At 40.9% G+C, this 26,881-nt stretch overlaps 1 protein-coding gene across 1 annotated transcript in view; it reads right to left on the bottom strand.

Moving 5' to 3' along the window:
• Positions 1-1,740: 1,740 nt before the first annotated feature.
• Positions 1,741-26,881, bottom strand: part of kcnq3 (potassium voltage-gated channel, KQT-like subfamily, member 3) — a gene marked incomplete at both ends in the record, with an annotated part of 112,308 nt that continues 87,167 nt past the window's right edge. Inside the window, 14 exons of the mRNA XM_084007108.1 lie at positions 1,741-2,439; positions 4,135-4,222; positions 4,629-4,724; positions 5,148-5,279; positions 7,735-7,840; positions 7,980-8,179; positions 13,076-13,098; positions 14,086-14,184; positions 14,314-14,409; positions 15,263-15,373; positions 16,532-16,705; positions 18,343-18,515; positions 19,231-19,357; positions 19,850-19,940. Coding sequence (XP_083863234.1) covers positions 1,741-2,439; positions 4,135-4,222; positions 4,629-4,724; positions 5,148-5,279; positions 7,735-7,840; positions 7,980-8,179; positions 13,076-13,098; positions 14,086-14,184; positions 14,314-14,409; positions 15,263-15,373; positions 16,532-16,705; positions 18,343-18,515; positions 19,231-19,357; positions 19,850-19,940 — 2,215 coding nt within the window. The remainder of the gene's footprint in view (positions 2,440-4,134; positions 4,223-4,628; positions 4,725-5,147; positions 5,280-7,734; positions 7,841-7,979; positions 8,180-13,075; positions 13,099-14,085; positions 14,185-14,313; positions 14,410-15,262; positions 15,374-16,531; positions 16,706-18,342; positions 18,516-19,230; positions 19,358-19,849; positions 19,941-26,881) is intronic.

The following is a 26,881-nucleotide window of genomic DNA, read 5'->3' on the forward strand; positions in this document are numbered from 1 at the left end:
GACACATTTATTGCAACCGCCTCAGATTTGAGAGTAATGTTTACTTTCATCATTTTCTTCCCTGTTTCATCAGGACAATAATAACCTGGAGTGATGCAAGAATTCATTCTACAAATCAGAGGATTATATACTGTGAATGAGCCTCCTGAATTTGAAGAGTCAAAATATAATTACTCAATGTCATTTTCATTGCCTTTATACTTTTATATACTGGGGCTTTGTATGAAGCCTGTGTCTATGTGCTTCAGATTTTTTTTTAAACACCTCTTTGCAGCATTTATTGTTAAAATATCAGATCTGCTTAAAAAATAGCTTGAAGACTTTGAGTGTTCATGTTAATGTTTTGTGCTACTATACTGAATTCACTTTATTTTAACCAGTAAAAATATCTGAAAATGTTTAAAGATCTTTTTTGGTCATTTGTCCTCATATTTAAGAAACATTTGACAACTAACTTTCGATGAGAGTGCAGTTTTGTTTTCATGCATTTTAACTACAGTATTAGTGTTTGATCAAGCTGTTTTGGGCCGAGTTTGAACTATACATTCTTTTTATCTGTATATATTTTTTTGTAGTTGTATGATTCAGGTGCCGGGTGGTGGAGTTTGGCACATAGAACACTGTGATGTGCAAATACCTTAAAATAAAAAAAAATGTAATAAAAAATGTTTCATTTAAATTGTGTTGTTTAATGTAGGCGTCACGTAATATGTCATCACGTTTCAAGCAGCTGGACTCAGCAGTCAAGACGCTCGGCAAACTTTGTTAACTAAAGACGTGCAGGTGGTTTATATCCCTGAATTCATGTGCCAAACAAAGCAGCAGAGATTTAGTGTTTCAAATTCTGTCCAATGTTTGTTTTTTGTTTTGTTTTTTTTCAACTGGAAAGCTCGATTGCATGAAGTGGTGACATACAACTCAAGTAGGGTGAAAACAAAGTGACGGGATCAGAAATTCTGGTTTCTGGGCTGGAACTGATCCTCGAAGGATTTACAGCACAATGTGAGAAAAGCAAAAATGGCGAAGCACAAATGTCACCAACGAACCAGTGTTTTGTTACCAAAGTCCCTCTTCCTCCCTCGGTCATACCAAACTCTCACCGACAGAAACACATTCACCCGACGTACAAAACGAAGAGACAGGAGACTTTTGGTTCCATTATCATCCTCCGACCGTCATCCTTTCAATGGTGCATTATCATGCAAACCATGCAAAAACCATGAGAATGTATTCATATAAAAAAATAAGTGTTACAAAATGGCATAGCAAGTATAATGTATGTATCCATTCAATCGCTTTTTTCCATTTCCTGATATCCTGAACTTTGCAGTGTCTACACTAAAAATTGCATGCGTTACATGCAGTGCGGTTGGCTTTGCAGCAATAAAGCTTTTGGGTGTATATAGTATGTATATTAATGTTCTTTTTTTTCCATCTAGCTAAATTTTTGCGAAGAGTGCGCTGTACAGAGTTTTACTTTACAAACTGTTATCCCTTTTTTTTCTGGGCAGTCTCGATGCCATGGCTCTCTATCTGGACGGCAGTCGGTTTATGAGATCGGCCTCTGAAGGTCGATGACCTCACTCACGACCTCGCAGCATCAAGGCGGATTCGACCCACCTTTCCTCCAAATGGTTTGGTCCAGAGGTGTGGCTTTGACCCAAGCTGATTTGGGTTTAGAGGCGTGGGTTGGATTCAAGGTCTTAACTCAGAGTTTTGGTTTCTGTGCGGTCGCACCTCTCAGGGTGGCGTGTTCCACACAGCATCACCGAACCCCTCCCCAGTGGAGGAGAGTGGCAGGGGTCCCCCGCTGGGTGTAAAGGGGTCTGTGTCCGTGTCTGTCTCCCCCTCTGCCAGGTAGCTCGGTCTGGGTCTCGTCCAGCTGCCGTCTCCGGTTGCCACCCCAGCCCCCATCGACAAGTCCTCCCCTTCCTCCCGCTCCCCAGAGATGCTGAAGCCGCTTGGTGAGCGCTCCAGCTCCTCATGGTTCACCGATAGCAGAGAGAGCGGTGAGTCGCCCCCCCGGCCCCCTGTGGTCCTGCCCAGCCCTGCTGACACGTCCTGCAGGGAGCTAATGGGCAACACTGTGGGACGCTCAGTATAGGTGGGGATTGCAGCTGCAGGGTGGCGTTGGTGGAGATGTGACTGTGGGGGTTGATGGTCTGAAGGTACGTGGCTTCCACCAGCCAACCCAGCGCCCTCCCCACCTCCTCTTCCTCTGCCAAAATACGAAGTCATCTTGCTGACAGGCATCTGGTACGACATGTGGGGGAATGCTTCGGCGTAGTTGAAGAAAACCCGCCGGATCTCACCATTTCCCGTAGGGTCGCAGGACTCCAGGGTCATGTGGGCGGCGCCGGCGGAGTCCACCTGCAGGTGCTCAGTGTGCTGGATGTGCATGTCCACGAGGAAGTCCAACTTCTTCTCCATGTCCTCCACCTGAGATGGAGACACATTACACCAGCAGACAAATGATTGACTGTTTAAAAACAAAACACTTTTCTTTCTGTCAGTCGGAATGACATTATGCAACAAAGGAAGTCTGAAAGTCCTGTGGGTGGACCCATCCATCCACCATGAGTGGAGCTTCTGAATATTCAATACTACATCACCAGCTCTGACCCCTACATAGTCACGTAGATGTGTTTAATTTGTGTCCACCACGAAATAGGATCCCAAATAACTTTCCATCAGCCTTGTTTTTGTCCTAAGTGACACCAAAAGTTCTTGGGTTCATGTAGATGAATCCCTAGATTTAAAGGTCCCAAATTATAGTGTTTTCATCAATTCCACACAGCTGTCAGAGGTCCAACAACACTGTATTCGATATGCATTGCCCCAAACCCATCCATGGTCCTGAATTTCAGCTGTCTAAAAGTTGTGAGTTTTGCAAATGAGCTCTGCTGATAACAGGCTGTTTCTGTGCCTGCACCTTTAAATGCTAATGAATGTCTGCCATCGCCTACTTGGAGAGCGACGGAGACAATGCCACTTACGCTAGCGGCAGCATGCGGCAATGTTTACGGTGGATGTATCGCTATGGCTCGCCTATGTGTCTCAGGTGAAGTTGCTGGGTCCCGTATGGTTGGGACAGATCCTTTTACGAGGGTCAGTGTCGAGGCAAAGCCAGCTTTGTACTGACCCTCGTTACTGAAGCAGTCCGATGTAAAGTAGTTAGCACACACATACAAGCTAACACGAACCGTAGCCGGCACATTGTCATTAAAAATGAATCGCAACCACTGTCTCTTCTGCTATTTGTATAACCAACAACAGAGCAATCTGCATGTCTAGCTCACGACGACATTGTGAAACACTGCTATCTCACTGCTGTCTCACCGCAGGACACACTGAACTTCACCTCGGTGATGAACGCCCCCTCTCAGATATCTCCTATCATCAGAGGAGTTCGGCCGATGCAAATGACTCCCTTCGTTACGTAGCAACAGGAGCTGAATCTGAACAGCCTGTAGGAGCACCGTTGTACCAGTGGGGGGGCTGCAGAGACCATGCAGGAGTCGCTTGTTTTCCTCATCCTGGGAGTTGACAGGCTCAGGGAGGACCAGTTTATAGGTGTAGAGACCAGAGAAAATGTGTTTTTCATAACATAGCCCCTTTAAATGATGTGACTATTTCATGAACTGGCGAGAGAGTGGGAACCAGAAAGCAACACCATCACAGAGAGCTTCAGGGATAATGTATATTTGTAGGCCAACAGGAAGTCAGCACTGCAATGGTTCCTGCATGAAAATCAGTGGGATTAGATGTTAAGCTCTGTAGCAAACACACATTTATGATACTTTTAGTTCAGTAAGATAATCTTCACCAATGAACATCAGTTGAGTGTGAGTGCAAGTAACAATCGAATGTGAGTCTATAAATGAGCTACACCATGGTCACATGAGCATGAGTATACACAACGAGGAAACTGGAGGAACAGAATTGATGAAAATGCTGGTGTGACTGAGTTCTACGCCAGATTGGCTGTCTCTGTCTCATATTTTAATTTTGGATTTGAACCAGCAACATGAGGTGCCAGATCTTTTCAGATTTGCATGTTAATCTGACTAAGGAGATTTGTGATGTTAAAAACTACATTATTTGTATCAGGTGCTTTGCATTTCTCATCCTCACCTGTCTCTCCACCCTGACAAATCTACCCATCATGCTTTGATCTTCGGCATCTGGCATGGAGGCAGCTTTGGCTAGGTAGGACTCATGCCTGGAACACAGAGATAATAAGTAGACACAAGGAAATAATAATAAGGATAATAATACAAAATGTATCATAAATGTATCACTTATCAAAACAAACTACACATTGTTTCACAGACATAAAATAAAATAATAAAATACCAAAGTAAAAATAAAGATTCACCTGCACAGAGCAACTTATTTGGAAATAAAGTGTATTACTTATCACTGAAAGTGTTTGCACACTACCAGAAAAAAACATTTTAATGAAAATATTAGCTTTTATACAGTACAAGTTCATACAGTAAAGTCAATACAACACATAGAATGTGCCAACTGTTACCACTTTTGTTTGTCCTTTTCTTTACGTTCTCATATTGCAATATAATCCCATAACATTGTCTCATCTATTCATGATATTTGGGTGACTTTACCTTGGCGACTGATTGGGAGGGTAGGCAAAGGGCGTTTTCTGAGTTTTCTTTTGTTTGGGGGTGAGGGGGGGTCCAGGGGCAAGAATCATGTCGATCCTTAAAGGAAAAGAAACAGGATGCGCTTCAGGAAGAGGAGATATTTTCTTCACTCAGATTCATCTGCAATGTCAACCTCTACAAAATGACGTTCTCGTACAACTAACTGCACTCTCAATTACATTTCCGGGGTAATGCATTTCTTTCAGGACCGAACGGTCACAGTTTGAAACATGTGGTTCAAAACTTATAATTACTGTTAAACTTCTTAGTTAGGTTAAATAAAAATCATCATAGTTTGGCATAAAATGACTATGAAATTGAAGCAAAACAAAAATGTGACAAAAGTACTTGGCTCACATGGGACACTTCTCTGTAATCCAGAGAAAAAAATGCTTTCCTTGAAACATAATTCATAATGCAGTTTGTTTGTGTGGGAACGTCATTTTTTTAGGAGACAAGTGTGATAACCTAGTTGCTGACCTTGTCTGGAGGTATTTAATTCTACAGAGCATGTCCAGGTGTCCAGCAGAGTACTGCTCGATCACGTCTTTGACATCGTAAGGCCTCAGAGTTTCCTTAAACCGCTTCTTGTTCAAGAGGAATTGCATGATCCTGTGAGAGAAAAACATTCAATTTAACAGTTTGGACATTGAAGTGGCAGAATCCATTTTATCAGCATCTTTAACAATGATAATTATTTCTGTCATAATGTATTTACATAACATATTTTCTATGGGACATTTATTCCTACCCTGTTGGACTGTTATTATGATGACATGCCTGAAGATTCTGAGCATTTAACTTGCTTAGACCTTAACATTATCTATATGTTTTCTATAGTTTTTTTCTGAGCCACAGTCACAATTCAATCATCCAACCATTGATTCAATTACAGTCACTTATCCTCGTCGGGGTTCGCCATCTTGGGACAACTTGAAGGGACCAAATCAGTGATCCAAATCACTTCCATCGGCTCCCTTTCATGGATGGATTAGGCCCAGAAGGCCAGTGTATCAGGGACCCAACCTGTCACTCACACATGTACTGTGCTGACCAGGAAAAGATCCAACATCGCCGCAAAGAGACCAAAAGTACTGATTTGTGCATATGGACACAATGTCATTTTTTGTTCCTGTCACTCAGCACGACTCTCAAACTGATGTTTTTCAATTGAAAGTATTGTTTTTGCCTACACCATGATTATTTGGGGATGTCAGTTGGGATGACATTACACTTCAGAATGAAAATTAGGTTAGGCAACAAAACCTCTTAGCTATGCTCGGAAAAAAACATCAGGGTTGGGCTTAAAAGAAGTAAGTCCACTTAGGTTGAAAAAAATGGCCAATTGATAATGGATTGCATTTTCTGACCATTTCATGACCTGCCATGAGACTGGCCTGTAAAGAAGCAAAACAACCACAAAGAGATTCAAAACAACCACAAAAGGGGCAAAATGACCACAGACCAAATATAACTACAAAATGACCAAAATAATTCCAAAGTGACACAAAATGTTGACACTTATTTAGGCGACTTGTATCCATCTCATTCATACGGCCATTATCCAAAGTGTATGATAAAGGCTGTGGGCTGGAACAAAGGTTGACTGGATAGCAGAGAACTGCGCCTTACATCACTCATATACAAGACACAAAGATACACAAATTCCCTCAGATTTGGGGTGGCTACGCCTCATCCCAACCATTTCATGCTGAGATGCAAACCATTACCATAATGCAATACACCTGGTAACACAGCCCATCTATCTGGCAACAGTCAGCAATTATTAAAGGGCCAGTAGGAGTTCAAACGCTACATACTTGTACCAGGGATCAAAGACTAGGTACATGTCTTTGGTGTGCACTCACCAGACAACTCCTGTTGATCTTACATTGGATCAGATCCCACATGTCCAACCGTGAGTCCACCCTGCCACCCACTAAGCCCCTTCTTTTGTCTACGCAGAACTTCCACTGCAGGAGCTTCAGCGTTTGCCAAAAAGTCTTGGGTCCTGAAATTAAAACCTACCAGGTCTGAGCATCCCATTCAGACCCATTCAGACCCAAAATAATGGTGTGGAAGCAAGCAGCACTTTCACAGGGTTAATCACTCATCTCACGGATTGAATTCCTGCATTAGGTCAGCTGTGTGGCCTATAGATTCACCAGCACACTATAAACAGTTCTGCCTACACTCTCTGGTTTCCAATGTGCACCCTTGTACTCCTGATGTAATGACTAAGGCTGCATCCAACATCAATTCTTTTTGAGCACCAATCTCATTGTGTTTGTAGCCTTTTAATCTGTCAAGTGCTGGACATTAGCGCTGAATGCTTGGGCAAATTATTCCTCGAATATTGTATAACCAGATTTGAATTACCACAAAGAGGTTCTGTTCTGTATTTATAGTTTGTTTTTGAGCAGGAATCTAATTTAAAGGTGCTTGAACACCGAACCTGTTAGGTTCATTTATATGAAAGTCCATTTGCCAGGTTAGTACAGTTTGATTGATTTGATGTGAAAGCTGTGAATTGAACCATGGTGGTGACCAAACAAGCCAACTGAGATCCCTTAAAAACATATGTCTCATTTGTGTGAAAGCAATCAAACTGATCACAGGCTTTTTTCCTGCCTTTATTGATTCATTGCTATATTTCTTTGCATGTTATCACCATTAACTGTTGATCAGTGGAATGACCAGTAACCATCAGACTGTTTATCTCCTCAACTTCGGAATTCTGCATTTTGGGTTTCAGTATTTTCCGCTTGTCATGAGCTGGGAATCGAACAACCTTCTGATGACGACTGACTCTACCTCTGAGCTACAGTCCAGCTTCTGCAGAACTTTAACACCACAACTATACCAACCAAAGTTTTCAGTGTGTTTGACACCTGACCACACCTATTACTAATGCTGGGTCTGGTCAGCCTCATTGCACCTGAAACCTCATGCAACAGTGATGTCATTGGTACAACCTGGAGTACAATCCATCAAGGTTCATGTGCTCCAAATAGTGTATCATTGCGACTTCATACACTAGTGACAATGTACATGTAAAGTTCCTGACCTGACTGCCCTGATGACCAGTTTCAGTGTGGGGATCATCTCCTCCATGAGGATGTCTGGGGGGAAGCCCCGCTCTTCTAAGGCTGGTTCTGCCAGGGTTCCCGCATCTGACAAAGATAGAAACATGAAAGCACAAACCATAGACAGTTAATATGAGGAGGGCCAAGTGCCCACATTTAGAGTCTGAATCTTACAGACCCAACCCAATCGCATTTACTGTGATGACTGTGGCCTTTACTTCCATACCTTCAGAGCTCTGGCGGAGTGTATAGGCCTTCATGCGGAACGCAGTGCGGAAGCGTTCCCGGTTACTGAAGCCGGCAGGTTTCGGCTCCTTGGAGGGACTTTCCTCGATGGAGTCAGTGTGACCTGTGAGCCTCTTGCCCGACCCGACCGATTGCCGTGCATTGGGAAGGCGAACACGCTCAAGTATACTCAGTTTTTGGCTGAAATAGGGAAAAAAAGAGATATTGGTTTCATGTAAAATTGTTTCCTTTTGCTCAGCAAGAAAACTATTGTGTGGTGGACACACAAATTACACGCATCCATGTGACTATGCAACAAGCATAACTGAATGTTCAAAGTGTTATAGACAAAGTTCTTCCATTTTGCTCTAAAAATACAAAACAAATTCACTTTTTATGGCCCCAGTAGTTGAAGCTACTTCTTGCCCTGTTGGCAATGTTTGATTATGAATATATTAAGAGCTTAACAGCAAAAGTGATAGAAGCAGAATAGTTATTTAAGTTATTCCTGTAAGGTTATTCCACAGCTTTTAAACAGCTTTTCATATCTGTGCGTTCTTCCAGATTAAGTAGTTCTAAGTTTGTACTTGTTGTACCTGAAATTCTGCGGGCAATATTTGTGTTCTGGCATGTCTTCTAGTCTTTCCTTGAATGTGACTTTCCTGTCACAGAGGAGTTAAAGTTTCGGGCTCTACTGCCTCAACGTAACAATGCTCTGCTCCTGGCAGAAGGAAGCCTCAAAGAGCCGCGGGAGTTTGGTCTCCTTTATTGTCCAATAGCTGACAATATTTGGCAGCACAAAGACAAGAGCTCCCTGGGTAAAATAAGACTCCTGTGTGCCTTGGAAGAGGCAGAGAGGCGGGGTAACCGGAGCCGACAACAGCCTGAACGGGGCCTCTGAAACGTGGAGCGTTCTCAACGACTTTGCTCCCACAGCAGACACACAATATGAGCCTCTATGTGGCCTCGGGGCAAAATAGGCACGGCAGATTACGGCGCTGAGAGGCTGCAGAATAGGAAGCTTTAAAGGAAGAGAGAATCTTTCTGACTGCTTCTCCACTGAATAAAGAGCAGAAAATTACACGTGATTATCCCGTGGCTTTCTGTAGACCAGGTAACACAACAGGGGAAACAAATAAAGTTCCTAATCTCCCACAGTTCTGCTGTCCCAAGACACACATATTGGTTTACTACACCCGCACAAACCTGCAATGACGATATTAAATGATAAATCAACTTCATTGCAACTTGGGTTGCCCCCTCTATCGTTTCAAACTGTGGTGATTACATTGTTCTCATCAAGTTAAATGCTGAGGTCTGGCAACATCTGGGAAACATGAGATGATCAGACAAGTTAGAAACAAACTTCAGAATCACTGGGCTGGGAGCACCAGAGCGCCATCTAGGGGCCCGCAGAGGTAGTGCTAAATGGTTAGATTTAAAAGAATATATATATAGCAAGTTATTTTTATATTTAGATGTGCTCAATAATTCACATATAAGCATAGTGATTTTAAATGGGAGGCAGGTAGTGATGGTGAGGGTAAGCAGAATATTAATTTTGGTTATTACCCAAAACACAATTTTCCCTTTAACAAAAGCAACAGAAAGTCTGAACCATATTCAAACCATTCCATCTGTTTCACACATTCTATGTTAATGTCTGTACATTTCGTGTTACAGCTTTTGTCCAAACAATTTGTCATATCTTTGTTTAGAAGTCAAATCAAAACTATTTAAAAAATTAAATAATAAAAAATAAACGATCCTAACTTTGGTAACACTGTCCTCACCCCAAAGGTCTGAAAAATGTCTTCACAATGATACAAAAAAACCCAACTACATATATAAAATTGATGGGACATGATTTTCTCCCAGTGCTGAGTTGAATAGATCACACTATACCACTGTAAGGCTCAGATAAAAGGTCTAACATCGTTCAGTGCAGTGAAACATGTACACACTAAGTGGCTTATTCCCCTCTTGTCGGTGTTGGCAGCTCTGTTGGAGTTTCTGGCCATCGTCCACCTCTTCGCTCAGAGCAACAAGATAATGTCAGACAGCTTATTTCACAGCCACTGATCCTACAAGGGAGTTTAAACTCTCTCTTATCTGTCTTTATTTTCTGTTTGTAAGCTAAAGAGTAGGAATCCACTGAAGGTGAAAGTATTTATACTACCATTCCAGAGTAAATGGAGATGCAATAAAGGAAAACAATTTACATCCAACACACTAGTCTATAATCTCAATTCCATATATCACCATTATGACCATGATGTATGGATAATGATGCAACTGAATGTCTTCTACTATTCTTTACTACAACTGGGACTGTAAATGTAATAAATATAGATTAAAATATCTGGGATACAATTCCGAAAGACATACTCCTATAAGCCATATATTTCCTTTATTTGTTTTGACTCTTCCCTGGGAGTACTTCAAAACACTAATTACTTCCATATTGCCATGTTATGAATAACATAAATCTCATAAAACATTAAATAGTCATTGAGAGGTGAGGTCAAGGCCCTTCCAATGTCGCCCATGGGAACACATTTTGGAAAAAATATGTAAAGTTTTCAACAGCAAGATCATTTTATTTTGATCCCATTTAAATGTTGCCATAAATTACACACTCTTGTTGCGTAAGTGAAGTCTCTTGCCGAAGCTACGATCTTTTAAAATCAATAAACATTGTACATGTAATTTACGGAACATTGGTAAATGGACCTGTATTTACAATTATAATTGACTACCGTAAAAATTGACTACTGTACATATTTTTCCCAAAATAATGGGACATACCTTTGCCTCGCTGTAAAAATGACGAATATTGAGCTATATTCATATATGACCGAAGATGCTATAAACCGGATAAAGGAAGATTGCAAAGACCCATATGGCACACCTGTGGCTCAGGGAATTACAATGATATCCTAATTGTTTCAGACCATCAGTGTCTGGTGGATGTATCTATAAGTACTATTAGCCAGAGATCACTTGGACCTGGAAGTAAAGTTTAGCTGTTTAAGGAATTGTTTAGCTGTGGGAATTGAGAAATGTGGGCTACTAATTTCATAAAGCACATTACCTCAAGATTTAATTTCAATGTTATCCTCAAAAACTATTTTACTATTACATTTCCCACCATTGTACTTAACTGGATTGGAAGCAGGGACATATAACCTGGACGAATAAAACCAAAACTATGTGAGTTGACTGTGATCGCCTTATGTTATTTTTCCCCACTTTAAGTCAAACCTACATAACAAACACTATTGCCCAAGTGTCTAAGTGAACAGAACCCCCGCTCCCCACCCCTTATCTGTCTGTGTATCAAGGCTCCTGTTGTTGCTGCTCAGTAGCTTTTAGCAGCAGTAACTTAATCCAGCTTGTTAAACATGGCAGATCAGTGGAGGCAGAGAGGCGTCGGAGCAGAACACTCCGATGTAATGAGGCTGTGTTGGAACCAGAAGAGTGCAGCAGTCTGACATGGACGCTGATGGAGGGAGAATCTGTATGTGATGGTTTTCCGTTTTAAGTAACCTCAGATGGATTGGGAAGTTTGCCCCCTTTCCATTTCAGGTTATGGCATACTGCTAATGCATCTCGAGATTTTTTTTATTTATTTTCAATTTATCCATGTTAACCACGTTTTGCAGAACGTTGTGTCAAAGAATGTAAGTTGTTAGCTTCCATTAATTACGTATTTCTTTAAAAAAGTCAGTGCATCACAAGTATTTTTCTGCAGTGATGCTAAATCAAACAGGAGAAAAAAAGTGTGTTCTTTCCAGTTTTCCGTAGAAATGAAGGTACACCCAAATGAAAACAAATAATGGGTCCAATGCAATTTAACTTTATCGGCAACACGTTCTTACTCCCAACTGGTCAAATACCAATGTTTGGTCAGTGGCGCTATACTACAAACTATGTTGCTCTAGGTTCCCCTCTAGTATCAGTTTTGGATCGGTCAGGGACGACGTGTTAGTCTCTGCTCGTTAAATGCATACAGTCTCAAACTCATCAACCTCTTCTGAAAGGTTCTGGATGTTTATGGATGAAACAAAACTATGTGGTTAGGTATCAGAATATATATATATATATATATATATATAATATATACAATGATATTGTGTTTTGTGTCGTCATTTTGTGTTTTTTGCAACCAGAAATGACACGAGAAAGTGGAGCTTTTCTCAGTGGAATTCTATACAATCAGACTTCTTTTTGCAACCAGAGGAGTCACCCCCTGAAGGCCAGCAGAGAGAATGCAGGTTGAAGGCACTTCTGCTTTGGCTTCACTTTTCAGAGTCGGAGGTTGCCGCCTGGTATCTTCATAGCTTTTCCCCAAATAATTCACAAATATTTAGTTTAAACTCTAAGGTCACAGGTTCAATCCCGATAACAACCAATAAAAAACGTCTGTGTCCTATCACTGCTTCAGGCTGTATTTAAAGTTCCTCTGAAGAGCACATCTGCTGACTGTGTGAAATATGTAGACGCACACTCATGTCGGTCGACTGAGGTCAACAGATATTACACTGTATTGATCATTGCAATATTTCAGCAGCTTGGGAAGATGAGATACATTTCTTTCACGAATCAAACCTCATCAGTGAGATTTTCCATGACATATATTTCTGCAGAGACTCATTAATGTCTCACTACACGATAGAGGAAAAAGGAAAATTATCAAACCCAAAGACCTCTTCTCTGGCCCTAATTACTCAATCTGTCATCAAACTGTCATTTATAATTGAAACATAACTAATGGACTCACTAATAGGTTTCTAAAAAAAATCTCTTGGCCTTAATGTCATCAAAGTGGTGATATGGAAGGCAGTGCTGAGAAAGAGCGGAACGATTGGGAGTTTTTTTTTTATCACCGTTCATAACATATTAATCACATAAGCCTGGAGATTTATTCTACTTGTGAATTAATATAAGAAGCTATTTTACAGCGGCGGGGGAATATTCTTGGAAACCTTCATGAGTATTTCCAGCATTTACTGTAGGGCCAATTAAGGCACCATCACTAAGACATGGACACAGCTCTGTCTGATTTACAGCATCTCTGCTGGAGATCCAACCTACCTCGCCATGGCCTCCAAGTGATCCTTCCTTTGGATGGAGAGAGAGAAACGTGAAAGTTAACAACTGAGAATGGAGTACATATTTAATATCTTCCTCTATATGACAGAGGTCTTGTATCAAAATGTTACATGAACCATTTTGTACTTTTGTCCTAACTATATGTAATACTTAAGGTTGTATATTTAATCACTTGCAGTGTAGAACAAGGTTTTGGGTGCTCTTTGAACAAAGTGGGAATGAGAAAGTTCCAAATCAACGTCAGTCACTTTTCAACATCTTTTTAAACGGGTAAACACAGACCGACTCTGTTTGCTGGCAACCTAACCACCATTATCAGGCTTCCAAATAGCCATATTTCACTGATGTACCTTTGAAAACGACAAATAAATATCCATGCAAAAGTATATGTTTTCCTTCCCAATACCCATTTCATATTTCTTTGAAAACAACTCCTTCAAATGGCTTCTCACCAAAAAACGAAATGTATTATATTTGAACACAATGTGATAACATTGCCATTCGCCCATTAGTAACTTTTACTGAATAGAGCTCAGACACATAATGTAACTCAGTGCAACCTCTGTTAACGTTATTAGCTATCAGTTCTATTAGCTCCGTTAGCTAGCTGTAGGTCAAGTCGGACTGGGCTGACCACCGACTGCTTACAGCTAACAGCTAAAATTAGCTAGCTCTCCTTCTGCCGAATTCAACATTTGTTGTTAACAATGGAGCATTATTAGTGAAAAATAGGCTGCATGAGAATGATTAACCACAGGTGTGCAGTATTAGTTTGCACATGTGCAGTAGTAATCAGGTAGTAAGTGTTGTTCCTGTGTATCGGAAATTATCTGATAATTGATGATAGCTTGATATCTGATCAGCACATAGCCTACTTGCCGATTCATATACTTGCTGTATGTGAGGCCTTTCTGATATTGGAATTGATCTACCTTCCTATCCTTCAGATTCGTTTTATGACATTATTGTTATTGTTTCAAATTTGGTGTTACTTGCCTGAAACAGGGAAGAGAGATGATAGTTTCATAAAATCTCCACGTGGCAATAAGGTCATCCCTGATTGGATTGGTGGAATAATATCGCCAGGCGGACTTGAGATAAACAAATAATGTCACAGTTAAATAGTTGAATGGGCACTATGACATTATCGATACAATTCAGTTGTACATAAACAGCTGGAAGGGTCATGTGGGAAGGATGCTGACGGTGTCCGATCTCACCTGGATGAGTCCGGCGGCTGGATGTCTGCGCTTCTCAAAGTGCTTCTGTCTGTGCTGCTCCTGGACCTTCAGAGCCAAGCCCGAACCCAGGATCCCCTGCAGCCACACAACAGAGTCAGCAACAGGGCTGCCTCTGGAGACCACTAGGCATGGATGGATTACTGAATGGGCTGAACCGGGGAACAGGCCCAGAGGCCCAAAATGTCAGGGACCCCCATGACCTTCAACTACGAAATGACACTCAAAGAGACATGTAGCAACCAGGAGGAGGTTTAAAATGACCACAAACAAGCAAAGAACAAGAGACACAAAAATACTACAAAAATGAGCAAAACAACCACAGAGACTCGAAATGACTACAAGGAGACAAAGATAACTACGAACAAATGCAAAACAGAGATTACAAAGATACTCGGCTATGAAAAGGGTTGAAACAACTACAAAGGGATACAAAATGACTACAAAAAGATGCTAAACAGCTGCAAAGAGACAGAAAAAGAGTCACGATGGCTATAAAAAGGGACAAACTTTGTGCTTTGTGTTTGGTGAACACAGCATTAGGAGTGACACATATCAAATGTGTTCATCACACTGTTAATGTATCATGTTTTGTGAGACTGCATTCATTCTCAAAACCACTATCAATTTGAATTTATTTAGGTGCAAACATTTGTAGCACACATTGGCTCAGTTCGCACAAAAAGTAGTGCTACAATGTTTCAACGTAGATCCCACTGTTCTGACTGCACAAAGAACACATACCAGATGTTATACATATGACAGTGTGTTTTATACTAGAGACAGTCTTCCTAAAAAGAAGATTGCAATACATCTCTATGCTCGCTGTATTGCAATGTATCGTAATCTATTGAACTCGCTACCTATCATGATACGTATTGTATCGACAGATATTTGCCAACACACGGCTCTAGAATTAGAGAGTACCCACTGCAGGCAAAGCGAAGAAGGAAACTCCAATCAGAGCAAAAGTGCCGGCTAGCAGTCTCCCAGCCCAGGTCTTTGGAGTCTTGTCCCCATACCCGATGGTGGTCAGCGTGATCTGCAAAAGAGGCAAATACTGATTAGACTTTGACAAGGACTGTTTGAGGGATTTGTCCTCTACTTAGGACCATTAAGTGCAACAGGAGATGTTTGTAAGAGCCAGTGATGGTGGCGTTACGACCTCAGTGTCCTTCTCTGTGCAAATGTACAGCAGTTCTGTTGAGAAACTGGGAATCCTGCTCTGCCCTGCAACCAATTTATCAATCCACTGAAGGGCAGGTCAGCGTTTCAAAGGGTCACAACACCATCCAGCCGCTGTCGACTGAGTATCTTGCTCAAGGACACTCCAGCGGGGCGGATGCTTTCATGGAGTTTGAACTGTGGCCTCCCGGTTGCGGCATGGCCTTGCCCCTTAGCACGCTGCAGAGTCCTTCAATAAGAGCATGAAGCTCTGCCAATACTGAACTTTTCCACAACATGCTACAGGCTCACAACACAGTTTTCGATTTTCCACAAAATATCAAGTCACTGAGCATCTGACTTTGAAGTTACAGCATGATCTACTCCCATTTGTTTCTTTACAGAAAGGGTTGGGTTTAGTTTCCTAAGTGGTTTTGTTGCCTAAACCAAATTTCCTGTGAAGATGAAAGTTTATTTTGAAAAGTCACTCAGCACATAACTAACAGTATATAACATAACAAGCCGTCAGTGACACGAACAAAAGTGACGCGAGAAGGGAACGTATGAAGTTTTGGAGCTCTGACCAGCTGCATGATGTGACGTATTGGAGTGAGAACGGGTTGCATTTACAGATGTATCGGAGACTCCTCAGCTGTGATTTTCATCAGGTGTGGTGGAAAGAGTACTATGCATTCAGGATATAGCCACAGTTTGAGCAAATATGTCAAAAAGTTATTTTCATTGAAGTAACCTGGCGCTTTAATAACTTAAGATCACCCAAAAAGTATAATAATCCTTAAGATTTTCCAAAAATATGTTTGGCATGTTTCCTGCAATTGAATTTATTTATTCAGTAACAAGCTGTCAAGATAGTGGTTTTCATTGTTTGCATTATCTTAAGGATTACAATTTAAAGAACTGCCGGTTAGGACTTTAGGCCAAATTTATGGAGAAAGAAGAAGAATTTATTATTGAAATATAGTTTTTTTTTCAATAAAACGTAGCGTCACACAGAAATCAAATATAATGTACGTACCAGCCCCCACCACAGGGCGTCGGCGTAGGTGTCAAAGTCCTGCGGTGTGGGCTGAGTGGTGGGGTGATCATGGTGGGACACTTCCATGGAGACGTCGTCCTTCTCCACCAGGTAGACCAGGAAAGACGCCAGGATCAGAGACAGGAAGCCGATGTACCAGGCTGTGATCAGCTCCTATGCAAACGTGATTACACTTTGACTGAAACAGATTCATTGACATGAATCATCTTCACACATGGGTCAGATGTTGTATTAGAAGTTAACAAGGTTTCCACATTTTTTCTTTTTAAAGAAGTTGGTCTCACAAATGTCACAAACGTCTTTGAAACAACTTTGAAGGTATGATATCTCTCTTCATCTTTCTCTCCTGACATTAAATCATTTCTCCAATTTCACACATGAAAGATGTGTCCAGTCCACGGTGTGTGCTGCGGTATTTTAAATGTCTTTAACTCAAAATAAGAAAGTGTGAGGGTGCACACAGACCTGGTTCCTCACCCCCAAATACCAGCTATATAGTTAGAGGATATCATAGATCCAAGATGAAGCCGACAGAAGGATGGGGTCCAGACAAAACGTTGCCACGACAAATCTGCTACTTCAGCACCACGGACAGTGCCATGGTTTCCTTAAAGGAGAAATCCGGTCATTTTTTACCCCATTTTCGTTGTCCCCAGGGTCATCCCGACTTATTAAAAGCAAAAAACCTGACAAAAAATGACGTTGCCTAGCCCGAGATCTGTACCTGCTTGGCAGCCTTCCAGACTCGCTCCAATGCTAACCCATTGGGGCAACTTTTATCTGCTTTCCTGGGCCTCAGAAAATAATGGACATAACAGCTCCATGGATTCATTACGGACATGACGACTGCACCGCTCGATCGTTTCTTTATGGATACAAAAACTACGAGGAAAACGTTTTCGTTTCTGCGGTGAGTGGGATGGACAAGCTCGCACCCGGCACGTTACTAGCTCTAAGCTATCGTTGCTATGTTGTAACATAGTCATACATATGGACATAACAGCTTCATGGATTTATTATGGACATGAGGACTGCACTGCTCGATCGTGTCTTTATGGATTACAAAATCAAAACTACGAGGAAAACGTTTTCGTTTCTGCGGTGACTGGGAGGGACGAGCGCCGCTCGGCTATCTACTGCTAATGTCTACGGGGTGATTTGAGGTGAGTAACTCCATGCAAAGCTAGATCGCTGTCGTGTCTCGTATGGACCCAACCTGTGTTGCATAGGTCTTGGAATTCTTTTCTGTGGCCCAGGAAAGCAGATAAAACTTGCCCCAATGGGTTAGCATTGGAGCGAGTCTGGAAGGCTGCCAGGCAGGTACAGATCTCGGGCTAGGCAACGTCAATTTTTGTCAGGTTTTTTGCTTTTAATAAGTCGGGATGACCCTGGGGACAACGAAAATGGGGTCAAAAATGACCGGATTTCTCCTTTAATAGGCAGTACAGTTAGGCTAACTGTTTGGAAAAGGGCAGGCACTTAAAAAATACTTGGCAGGTGATTGGATGAACCATCCGTGAATTCTTCTCCTACCAGTCGAGAGAAACATCTTTTCCATAAAGAGTGCCTTTGCTTTTTCTTTTAAATTAATACATACTTTCCAGTTGTGATGTGCCTGATGCTATTCAGACATTGCATGTTTACATTTCAGCTGTCTTTCAGTGCTTACACTGTTAAACTCCTCCCCTTCCTTCAGTTTCCACGGTTTCACCGGTGCATTTGTCTTCAGACAGCCCATCCTCCAGTTACGTAGAAACTGCAGCATCAAAGTGAGGCGGGTGCGTTCTTACCTTACTATGAGCGTAGATGGCGGACCCCAGCAGTTTCCAGGTCCCTCCTCTCCGGTCCATGCGCAACATCCGCAGGATTTGCAGGAAGCGCAGGCTGCGGAGGGACGTGGCCAACACATTGCCCTGGTTACGCACCGCCACCACCGGCACCGAGGCAATCAGCACGAAGATGTCTGAGACAGACGAGACATGGCACAGAAGGATTCATAAAAGATTCTCTATGTGAGGCTTTCATCCCCTCTTTAATGAGTCTGACCCGACACAGTTATTAAGCCTTCTTTGTGGAATGAATGATGAATGCGATTTAGCTCCTAATAATAAGCTGATTGGACACAAAATACATTGTTAAATGCTGTTAATGGGATTGTAACACATCAGGAGCACATTTGAAGAAGTTTTCATCCAAAGTACTTCAAGCTATATGTAGAAAACACTTTTTAACTGTAAGTAAGATAATATACGTTCCTCTGTATACATGTTAATGATGTCATGTTATAACAGTCATCACAGTCTCTTTCTAGGGGAGATCCAAATGTTTCCAAAGACAGTGAATATGTCAGGATGTTAGGAAATATCAGGGAACAGGAGCATATTCACTTATTTTACTCTAATTAGTGTTTAGATGTGAGACAGAACAACCGTCCCTCTAACTGGGATTCCCAAAATCAGCATTTTATATGGTTTTCTCTTTTTATTCCTTCCCTTTTTTACATAATTATTAGTTTAGATGGATTATTAAACAGGCCTACCAGGCTCAGTCTCAGGGGCCCAACATGTCAGGGGTCCCTTTATCTGGTACATAACGTTAACACAAGCAGCAAACAAGGATAACACAACAACGGTATCTACTCGACTGACTTATCATGTTTGATGATTCCACCTGTTTACCTAGAATACACAGAGGTTTGCGAGCAAACTTCAGCCTCCCCCTCCATCCTTTGTAGCGACAGCAGCATCCCGCCGCCCAGACCCTCAGCCCAAACTCTGCCCCGAAGATGAAGATGGCGAAGGTTTCCTGGAAATCAAAGCAGGAAACCGTTGGTGTTCAGTCACATCAAAATCCCAGTGTAGAAAGATTATATACAATTTTGGGGATTATTATTCTATCAGTGTTTATTCAGATTTAAATATTTTGTGTCATCCACTTTAAATTTGTTTATTTTCCTAAACATACAGATTTTGTTCCCACAACAACAAGAAATAGAAATAGAATTTGTTGAATAATAATAAATATTAAACCTCTGAACACACAACATAGAAAGTTGGTCAAACCCACAGAACCGTATCTCACATTCTAGTATCTGTTGAATGGGTTGAAACTGATGCAGCAGACATCTTTCCAACCTTCAAAACAAGTCGTCTCTAGAAATCATGTTTCTATAATGAAGAGCTGGAATGTCACGACACGGTGCGACATAACTGGATTTGTATAACCTTACTGCTAGTTAAGGGGAAATAAAGAGGAAATCTTGGATGTTAAAGATAAAAGAAATCCCAGTCCTCTTACCAGTATGACCAGCCAGTGTGCAGACACCTTCTCGTGCTCCCTGAATGTTGTCAGTATGGCCAGAATCAAACAGCCCAGAACGATTAAAAACCTGCAGAGACACAAAACAACACAGCATGATGAATACATAAAGCATGTGATTATGTTGTCTTCGTCTTCTCATGTGCCAACACGAGGCAGCGTCTGAATGTCGCCACTAGAGGGGGCCGCATCGCCGCTGTCAACTTTAAACATCAGCTGCAGCACCATAACAACAACAGACAAGAGTACTGCACATCCAGTTTGATTGAAATGTTCTCTTTCCGTTCACAGACATTTCATCTCTTTCTGAATAAATCAGACTTTCATGATGTCATTCCATATTAGGTGTTTTGTCAAACAGATATTTGGATTTTTTTCAATAAAATGTTAAATTCTGGGTACTTCTACAAAGCTCAGGGAATCAATCATTTATCAGATCTACTCTTTATCAAATACTGTTTATTTGATACAAGCCATGTTCAGCTACAGGGAGGATAGTGGATCAGAAGAACCAATTTAAAAGAAATATTCTTTTTTCTTGCAGATTTTATTAAAATGTTAATTGTGTAACAGAAGGCATGTCAGAGGATCCAGAAGATTTCAGCAATAAAAAGAAAAAAATACGAACCCAAGTATGTTAGTAGATGATTGAATATACGATGAGTTTATCTTGAAGGGCACAAGAGAATCAGATTCAGATTTGCAGACATAAAGTGGATCCTACTTTGGAGATGAATCACAAAATGCACAAGGAACTAGTTGGCACGTTGCTAAAGTGCTGAACTTTGTCATTGGTAAACTATGTAATTATAGCATGTATGTACTACGTTGAACTCTGCATGCTTTCTATCACGTGATCTATTGAGTCGATTCCCTCATTATTTAAAATGTCACCGTGGTATCGTTGTTTCCTCTCTGCTCAGTGTTTTCAGTGAGCAAGACTATTCACTCTGCTGTCAAAGAGGATGTATGATGTTGTTCTTCCCTTCCCTTTAGTGTGTAAACGTCTCCAGAGTGTAAAAGCCTATGTCCATGTCCAAAGGGAGTTACTCTGTTATCTAGTTATGATGAGGTATATATGTATATATATATATATATATATATATACAGGAATATAAATACTTACAGATATCACCATGATACTTCCCCAGTTTATTACAATATTTTTTGTAGTTTTCTGAAATGTTATGTTTAAACATGCAAATGAGGCTTTATCTCACTTACCATGAGATCGCCTAATTTGCATGTTTAAATTTGGTGAATTCTGGTGAATTTTAAGAGAAAAACCACAGATACATAGAGACAAAGTAGGCTATTAAATTAAACATCTAATGTGTGTGTTTAATGTTTTTTTTTAACTAGTCATGCCATGGGCCCTAAAATCTCAATAGTGACCATGAAAAATTATATTTTCTCTTAGTCTCATATTTCCCTATTCTTCTTCTGCGCTCCATCAGCCCAAATACTCAGTTTCACACACTTTAATCCTCAAAACTAAAAAGATGAATGAGCTAAGAAAGTCCTCTTTTTTACATCTAAATGTGTCCCTTTCAGAGCTGAAATTAATTGGATACACACATACAGATGGCTATTTAAATGTCCCTGTACACTGAAGCACAACCTGGCTGTGTTCCAGACAGTCTAGAGTTAACCACCCTGCTATGATATATGACGTGGAACCGCACTAAATAAACTCAACCAGCTGCAGAACCGCCAATTAACATTTATCCAGCGCTGCGTGTCCAATATTCTCCACCATCGCCTCAGTGGAAAATGGTTATTTTGTTCTTTTTCAGCTCGTTTGACAGCAGAACTCTACTTATTCACGCCTTTTGTGGCTATCAGAGCCAACTCACGCAGACAGGTGCACTCTGGGAAATATGAATTTATGGTGGCGAGAGGATCAGTGACTGATTCATGAAAGCTTTTACAAAAGGGAGGTGATCGTTACAGACATATAGTTACAAGGAAAGCTGCATTAAAACAACTGGTCTTGTATTATCTACAAAATGTAATACTATTGACCAAAATGTGTTCATACTATATAAAGGTGGGCACAGGTTTCAGTCTGAAACCATAAATCCACCGAGAGGCTAGCTGCCATTAAAGTTACCATGTCTCCAACAAGCAATAACTCTCCTCCTTTCTGGTAATTTTGTGTGTTTGTGTTTTTTGTGTCTCCTTGTGGTCATTTCCTGTCTTGTTGTGGTCATTTTGTGTCTTCTTGTAGTTGATTTGTCTATTCTTTAGACATTTTTGTTAATTTGATTTGTCTCTTCGTGGTCATTTTGTATATCTTTGTAGTTATATATATCATGTTTCTTTGTTCTGTGTCACTTGGAGCCTTTTTGTAGTTATTTTTTTTTTTTTGTCCGTGGTTGTTATGTTCCATTTTGTAGTCATTTTGTTTCTCTTTGTCATTTATTTTGTCTCTTTCTGATCGTTAATATCTCTATGAAGTTGTTTTGGTATCTTTGTAGTCTCTTCCTGGTTCTCTTTGAGTGAAATCTAAAGGCCAGCGGCTGCCTGACACCTTTGACCCCCAGGCTGGCCCGTTCAGTAATCCAAACCAGATGAATTTCCTAAACAAAACATTAAAAAGCCCAATAATGCTGCAGTCACTACCAGCAGATGTTGAATTGTCAGCCTGGACATTTTAGTGATAAACAACACAAAATAAATGATCAGTAAACATTTTAGTGGCACATTCCCTTCATACATTAATAATCAGGTCAGATTCCTAAAAACGCTTTGTTGAATACAAACAGAATTGCGAGGACACAGAGTTGCTTTACAAAGTGTCAACTAATGACAATCATTGGCATCCATTAATGTTTTCTTAGATGCTGACAGAGAACAGTGTTGCTCCAAATGAGCAATTTGCTTGTGCAAATGTTTTTTTCATATTTTGTTAAACTTGTGAAGTGACTAGACTTGTACTGATTGTTCTGATTCAGTTCTTCAAGGTGCCATCAAGGTTGGAGCCACAATTAAGAACATATTCCACTTTGGCTGTTAATTGTAATCTTTAATTATTGTACATACTTACCCAAATCCAATCAAACAACACCGGGACATTGATTTCTCTGCCCTTTAGCCTCCTTCTCTAAACCTGTTTCTAAATCATTCATGGCCTGTTGTGTTGCCATTAGGCAGTGTTGACATCTCGGGAAGTTTTTGAAGTGCTGCTCAACCATAACAACATGAATATTTTACAGCCAAACAGAGAGTTTTACATAATTCACCAGAAGGAAATGATAGCTGAGAGCAGATGCCTTCTTGATTGACGTCAGAGCGTCTGTGCGCTGGTTGAGCTGTGTTTCCTCGTCACATCGTGTGTTTTGCCACACTTCCTGCCTCCTAAGTTAAATTGGAGCATTCCTCCTCAAAGTTATCCAGAGGACGGAGATAATCCAGGAGCGAGCGGGGGAGATCAATGTTAACTCGATGCGGTCCAATAGATACTGATCTGCAACATGGGCGACTTCCTAGTCAGCTTCAAAATAGTTTGTTCAATAAGGCACACAGAGCGATGCCGATGCCGTTAGATCTGACACACGGGTCGAACGCTATCACTCCCGGAGTACGAGTGGGGGTTTTAGCTTTCACAGATATTTAATTTCCAGACCTTGACTGGTCAACATCTTCACTATGTTTCCATGAAAAGCAGGCTGAGCACATCCTGCTTCACAGCTGCACTCATCCACAACATCAAGAGCTGGTCTTTCTTAGCATCAACCACACCCTTCTCCTTAATCTAAGGGGCTTTGTTGCCTTAACCTAAATTCCTAAAAAGATTGAACTTTAGTTTAAAAGTACAATTTGCATGTAACGAGCAGATGCTGACTTCACACTGACGCCAGTAGTTGACAATCAGGAGTGAGAATGGCTTGCAACTTTCATATTTACATTTACATTTAGGGCATTTAGCAGATGCTTTTGTCCAAAGTGACTTACAATAAGTACATTTGTCGAAAGAAAGAAACCACAACATATCATTACCGATAAAGTAAGAGTTAAAAAATAGAACAAGTGTTTCTCATCGGTCCTCATCTGAGTAAAGTAGTAGCTGTTCAGCAAACATACCTTAAGAACAACAGTGCTATGATCAAAGTGCTACAGGTAAGAACATAGAAGTTTTCAAAGTTATTGTCAGAGCAACGGTATTAATTAGTACTCATATCAGTACTGAAATGTAAGTATTTGTACTCAGTCTGAAAACAAGTGCTATCGGTGCATCACTGTTTGGAGAGGCTTAAGATTCTGGTGCATATTCACTTTCTGTCATTTATCTTTCTATTCCCACAACAAGAGACAAAGAAAATGGAAATGTTTTGGGTATATTTATGAATCCACAGCTACCCTGTGATTAATCTGATTAAAATGTTTAATCGTTTGACAGTCCTAATTCTATAGAATAGAACGCTAATCTTTTCACCACCAAACAGATTCTCAAAACATTCTAAATGCAACTGTTAAAAAAGACAGACTTCATAAATACAACAACATCTTATTCATCCAGGGTTTTCTTTCAGGAACAGAGGAGGACGTGATGCACATGAGCAGGTGACCACACTAGGGATGGGATGAGATAGGATTTTAATCACGGATCATGATGAAAGAAAAAAACCCTACACAATAAGTTGATCATGGTGAATATCATGGGAGACAAATGAAAAAGAGTCTGATTTCAAAATAAAGGATACAAAAATAACTGTTTTATCTATCTGTTCTTATTCGGAGACCTTATGATTTATGCCCCATCTTTTTTAAGAATATTGATTGTTTTTCACTAAAAAGGATGTTCACTAAAACAATGTGTCTTATCTGTGATGAAATAAATTAATACTTTCTTAACAAAAATGATTAAATGAAATATGGAAGAGTTTGATTTGGAATTACATCGTGACTCAAATTATTTTTGAAATGTTCCTTTCATCCCATACCTACTCCCACCTTCACCACCACACTAACACAAATGTGGCAGAGAGTCAGACGGAGGGTTGCTGTTGCTGCTTCCACTGAAACACTCCATTACCTGCTGTTGGCCAATTAAATGACGCACTGAATCCAATCTGTGCTGTGTGATTGGCAATCAAGAGTTTTCACGAGCCCACACATGGAGAGGCATTCCCTGTCTGTCCATTTACTGTATGTGAAGGGAAAATGTGACCCATTGCTGCTTAGGTTTGTGGGATTGAACCCAGTGTTCTCGGCTAGAATTGGCAAAAAAGTAATGGAACTTTTTACCAAAGTGGGAGATTTCCAGTGGAGAAACACTCAGTGGGAAATGGTCCTTTAGGAGGAGGTTATAGCTCATGTTTGGTGATGGTTATTTCCACAATCATAAGAAGGCTCTAATGGAAACAATCAGAGGAGGAATCTGGCAGCTTCCATTTTATGTCTGAAAATGCAACCGTTTACACACGAATACACTCACCAGCATCCACAAACACACTTCACTCTATTGTTTTTACCAACACTTACGGTAAATCTATAACCTACAGCAGTAACATTGTCTGCTCTGCTGCTCAAACACTGACATTCAGCTCTAACACATTGTGAGTTATTAATATTATGTTAATAAAACAATATATCCAAATGGAAAAACTAGCAATATTGAAATAATGACACTAATGACTTGGGTCGTGTTTTCTGTGACTGAAAACTGAGTCTGAGGAGGTGAAGTCAGAATCAGTTAGACTTCTCTAGGTGGCTGTTTTCTGTTTGTTATTAAAGGTCATGTGTCGGCAATGATGAGAGCAGGCCACCTGCACCGCCTCTCTCCCCATTAATCCACTTTATATCCATCGGCTCAGCGGAGGCTCGGCCCCGCTGGGCTCCCCGGGGCTGATACCGCCCCTGAGGATTCCTAACAACCAATTTGCCAGCGAGATTCAATAAAAGGAGTGCGGACGAGGCAATTCTGACAGTTAATTTGCTCGGCAATATGCAAACAGCGGTGGGAAAGGACGGCGGCAGCAGCACGGAGCTAATGACTGCAGTCACAAGGACGAGATGAGAGACGGTGATCTTTATTCAGCTGAGGAACTCTGAGAAGAAGTTTGGAAGACTTCACTGAGAGAAGCCTGCTGCAGAGATAATGCTGATCAGGCCTGGATGTTCGTCTGTTTCACTGAAGTGTGACAGGGAAGAAGAGTTTGAGGGTTGCAGAGGTGAAGTAACATTTTAGCTTCAGCGTGAGTTGAGAATGAAACATTCCAGCTTCTGTCAGGTTCTTGGCTGAATGAAGCAGCGCAGCAGCTGAGGAATATTTTCATCTGACAGGGACGATGCTTTGATGTCACCTTTCTAGATATATAAAGCATTGTTCCTCCTCTACACTGCTGAAACTCTCTGCCACAAGATCACACGAAAGAAACTTCCAACACATTCTCACTCCAAATCAAATCTCTGTCAGATCTCCAAATATTAGAGTTTTATACAAACAAAACCACTTAGTGAGGTTTTGGAAAAGTGACTATTCACACGACTATTGACACTAACGAAACTAACAATTTCTCACATTCATGTGAAGAAATGTCAAAGTTCACTTCATAATGCAATCCCTAGACCTTACCTTGAATGTCACATCTTAATGCCAAACATTAATTCAATTTGAACCTGAACCTCAACAAAGTTTGAACTGTCAAAAGTGCCCTTTGAGGACGTCTTCACCTAAATGTCCTCACTTTCCAAAGTGTCCTCACTTTGTGGGCTAAAACCTTCTGGTCCTTACTATGTGGCAAGTTCAAGAATGCACACACACAAACACAGTCAGCTCCCAAACTTGAGTTAACAAGACGGTTGTCTTGATAATCCTAATATAGCAGCAGATGATGATCACATCATCATCATGGTCATCATCTGTCAGCCACCGTCCTCCTAACCCTCAAAGAAGACGTCCTCTTATCTCCTTACTGCACTCTGTTTGACACTGTTGACACGGCATGCCCTCCCACTGGCCTTTACCTTCATTGACCACTTGACAGCTGGATTATTTACTTATTT

This window comes from Eutrigla gurnardus (genome assembly GCF_963514095.1).
Source record: "Eutrigla gurnardus genome assembly, chromosome: 4".
In the NCBI taxonomy this organism is placed as follows: Eukaryota; Metazoa; Chordata; class Actinopteri; order Perciformes; family Triglidae; genus Eutrigla; species Eutrigla gurnardus.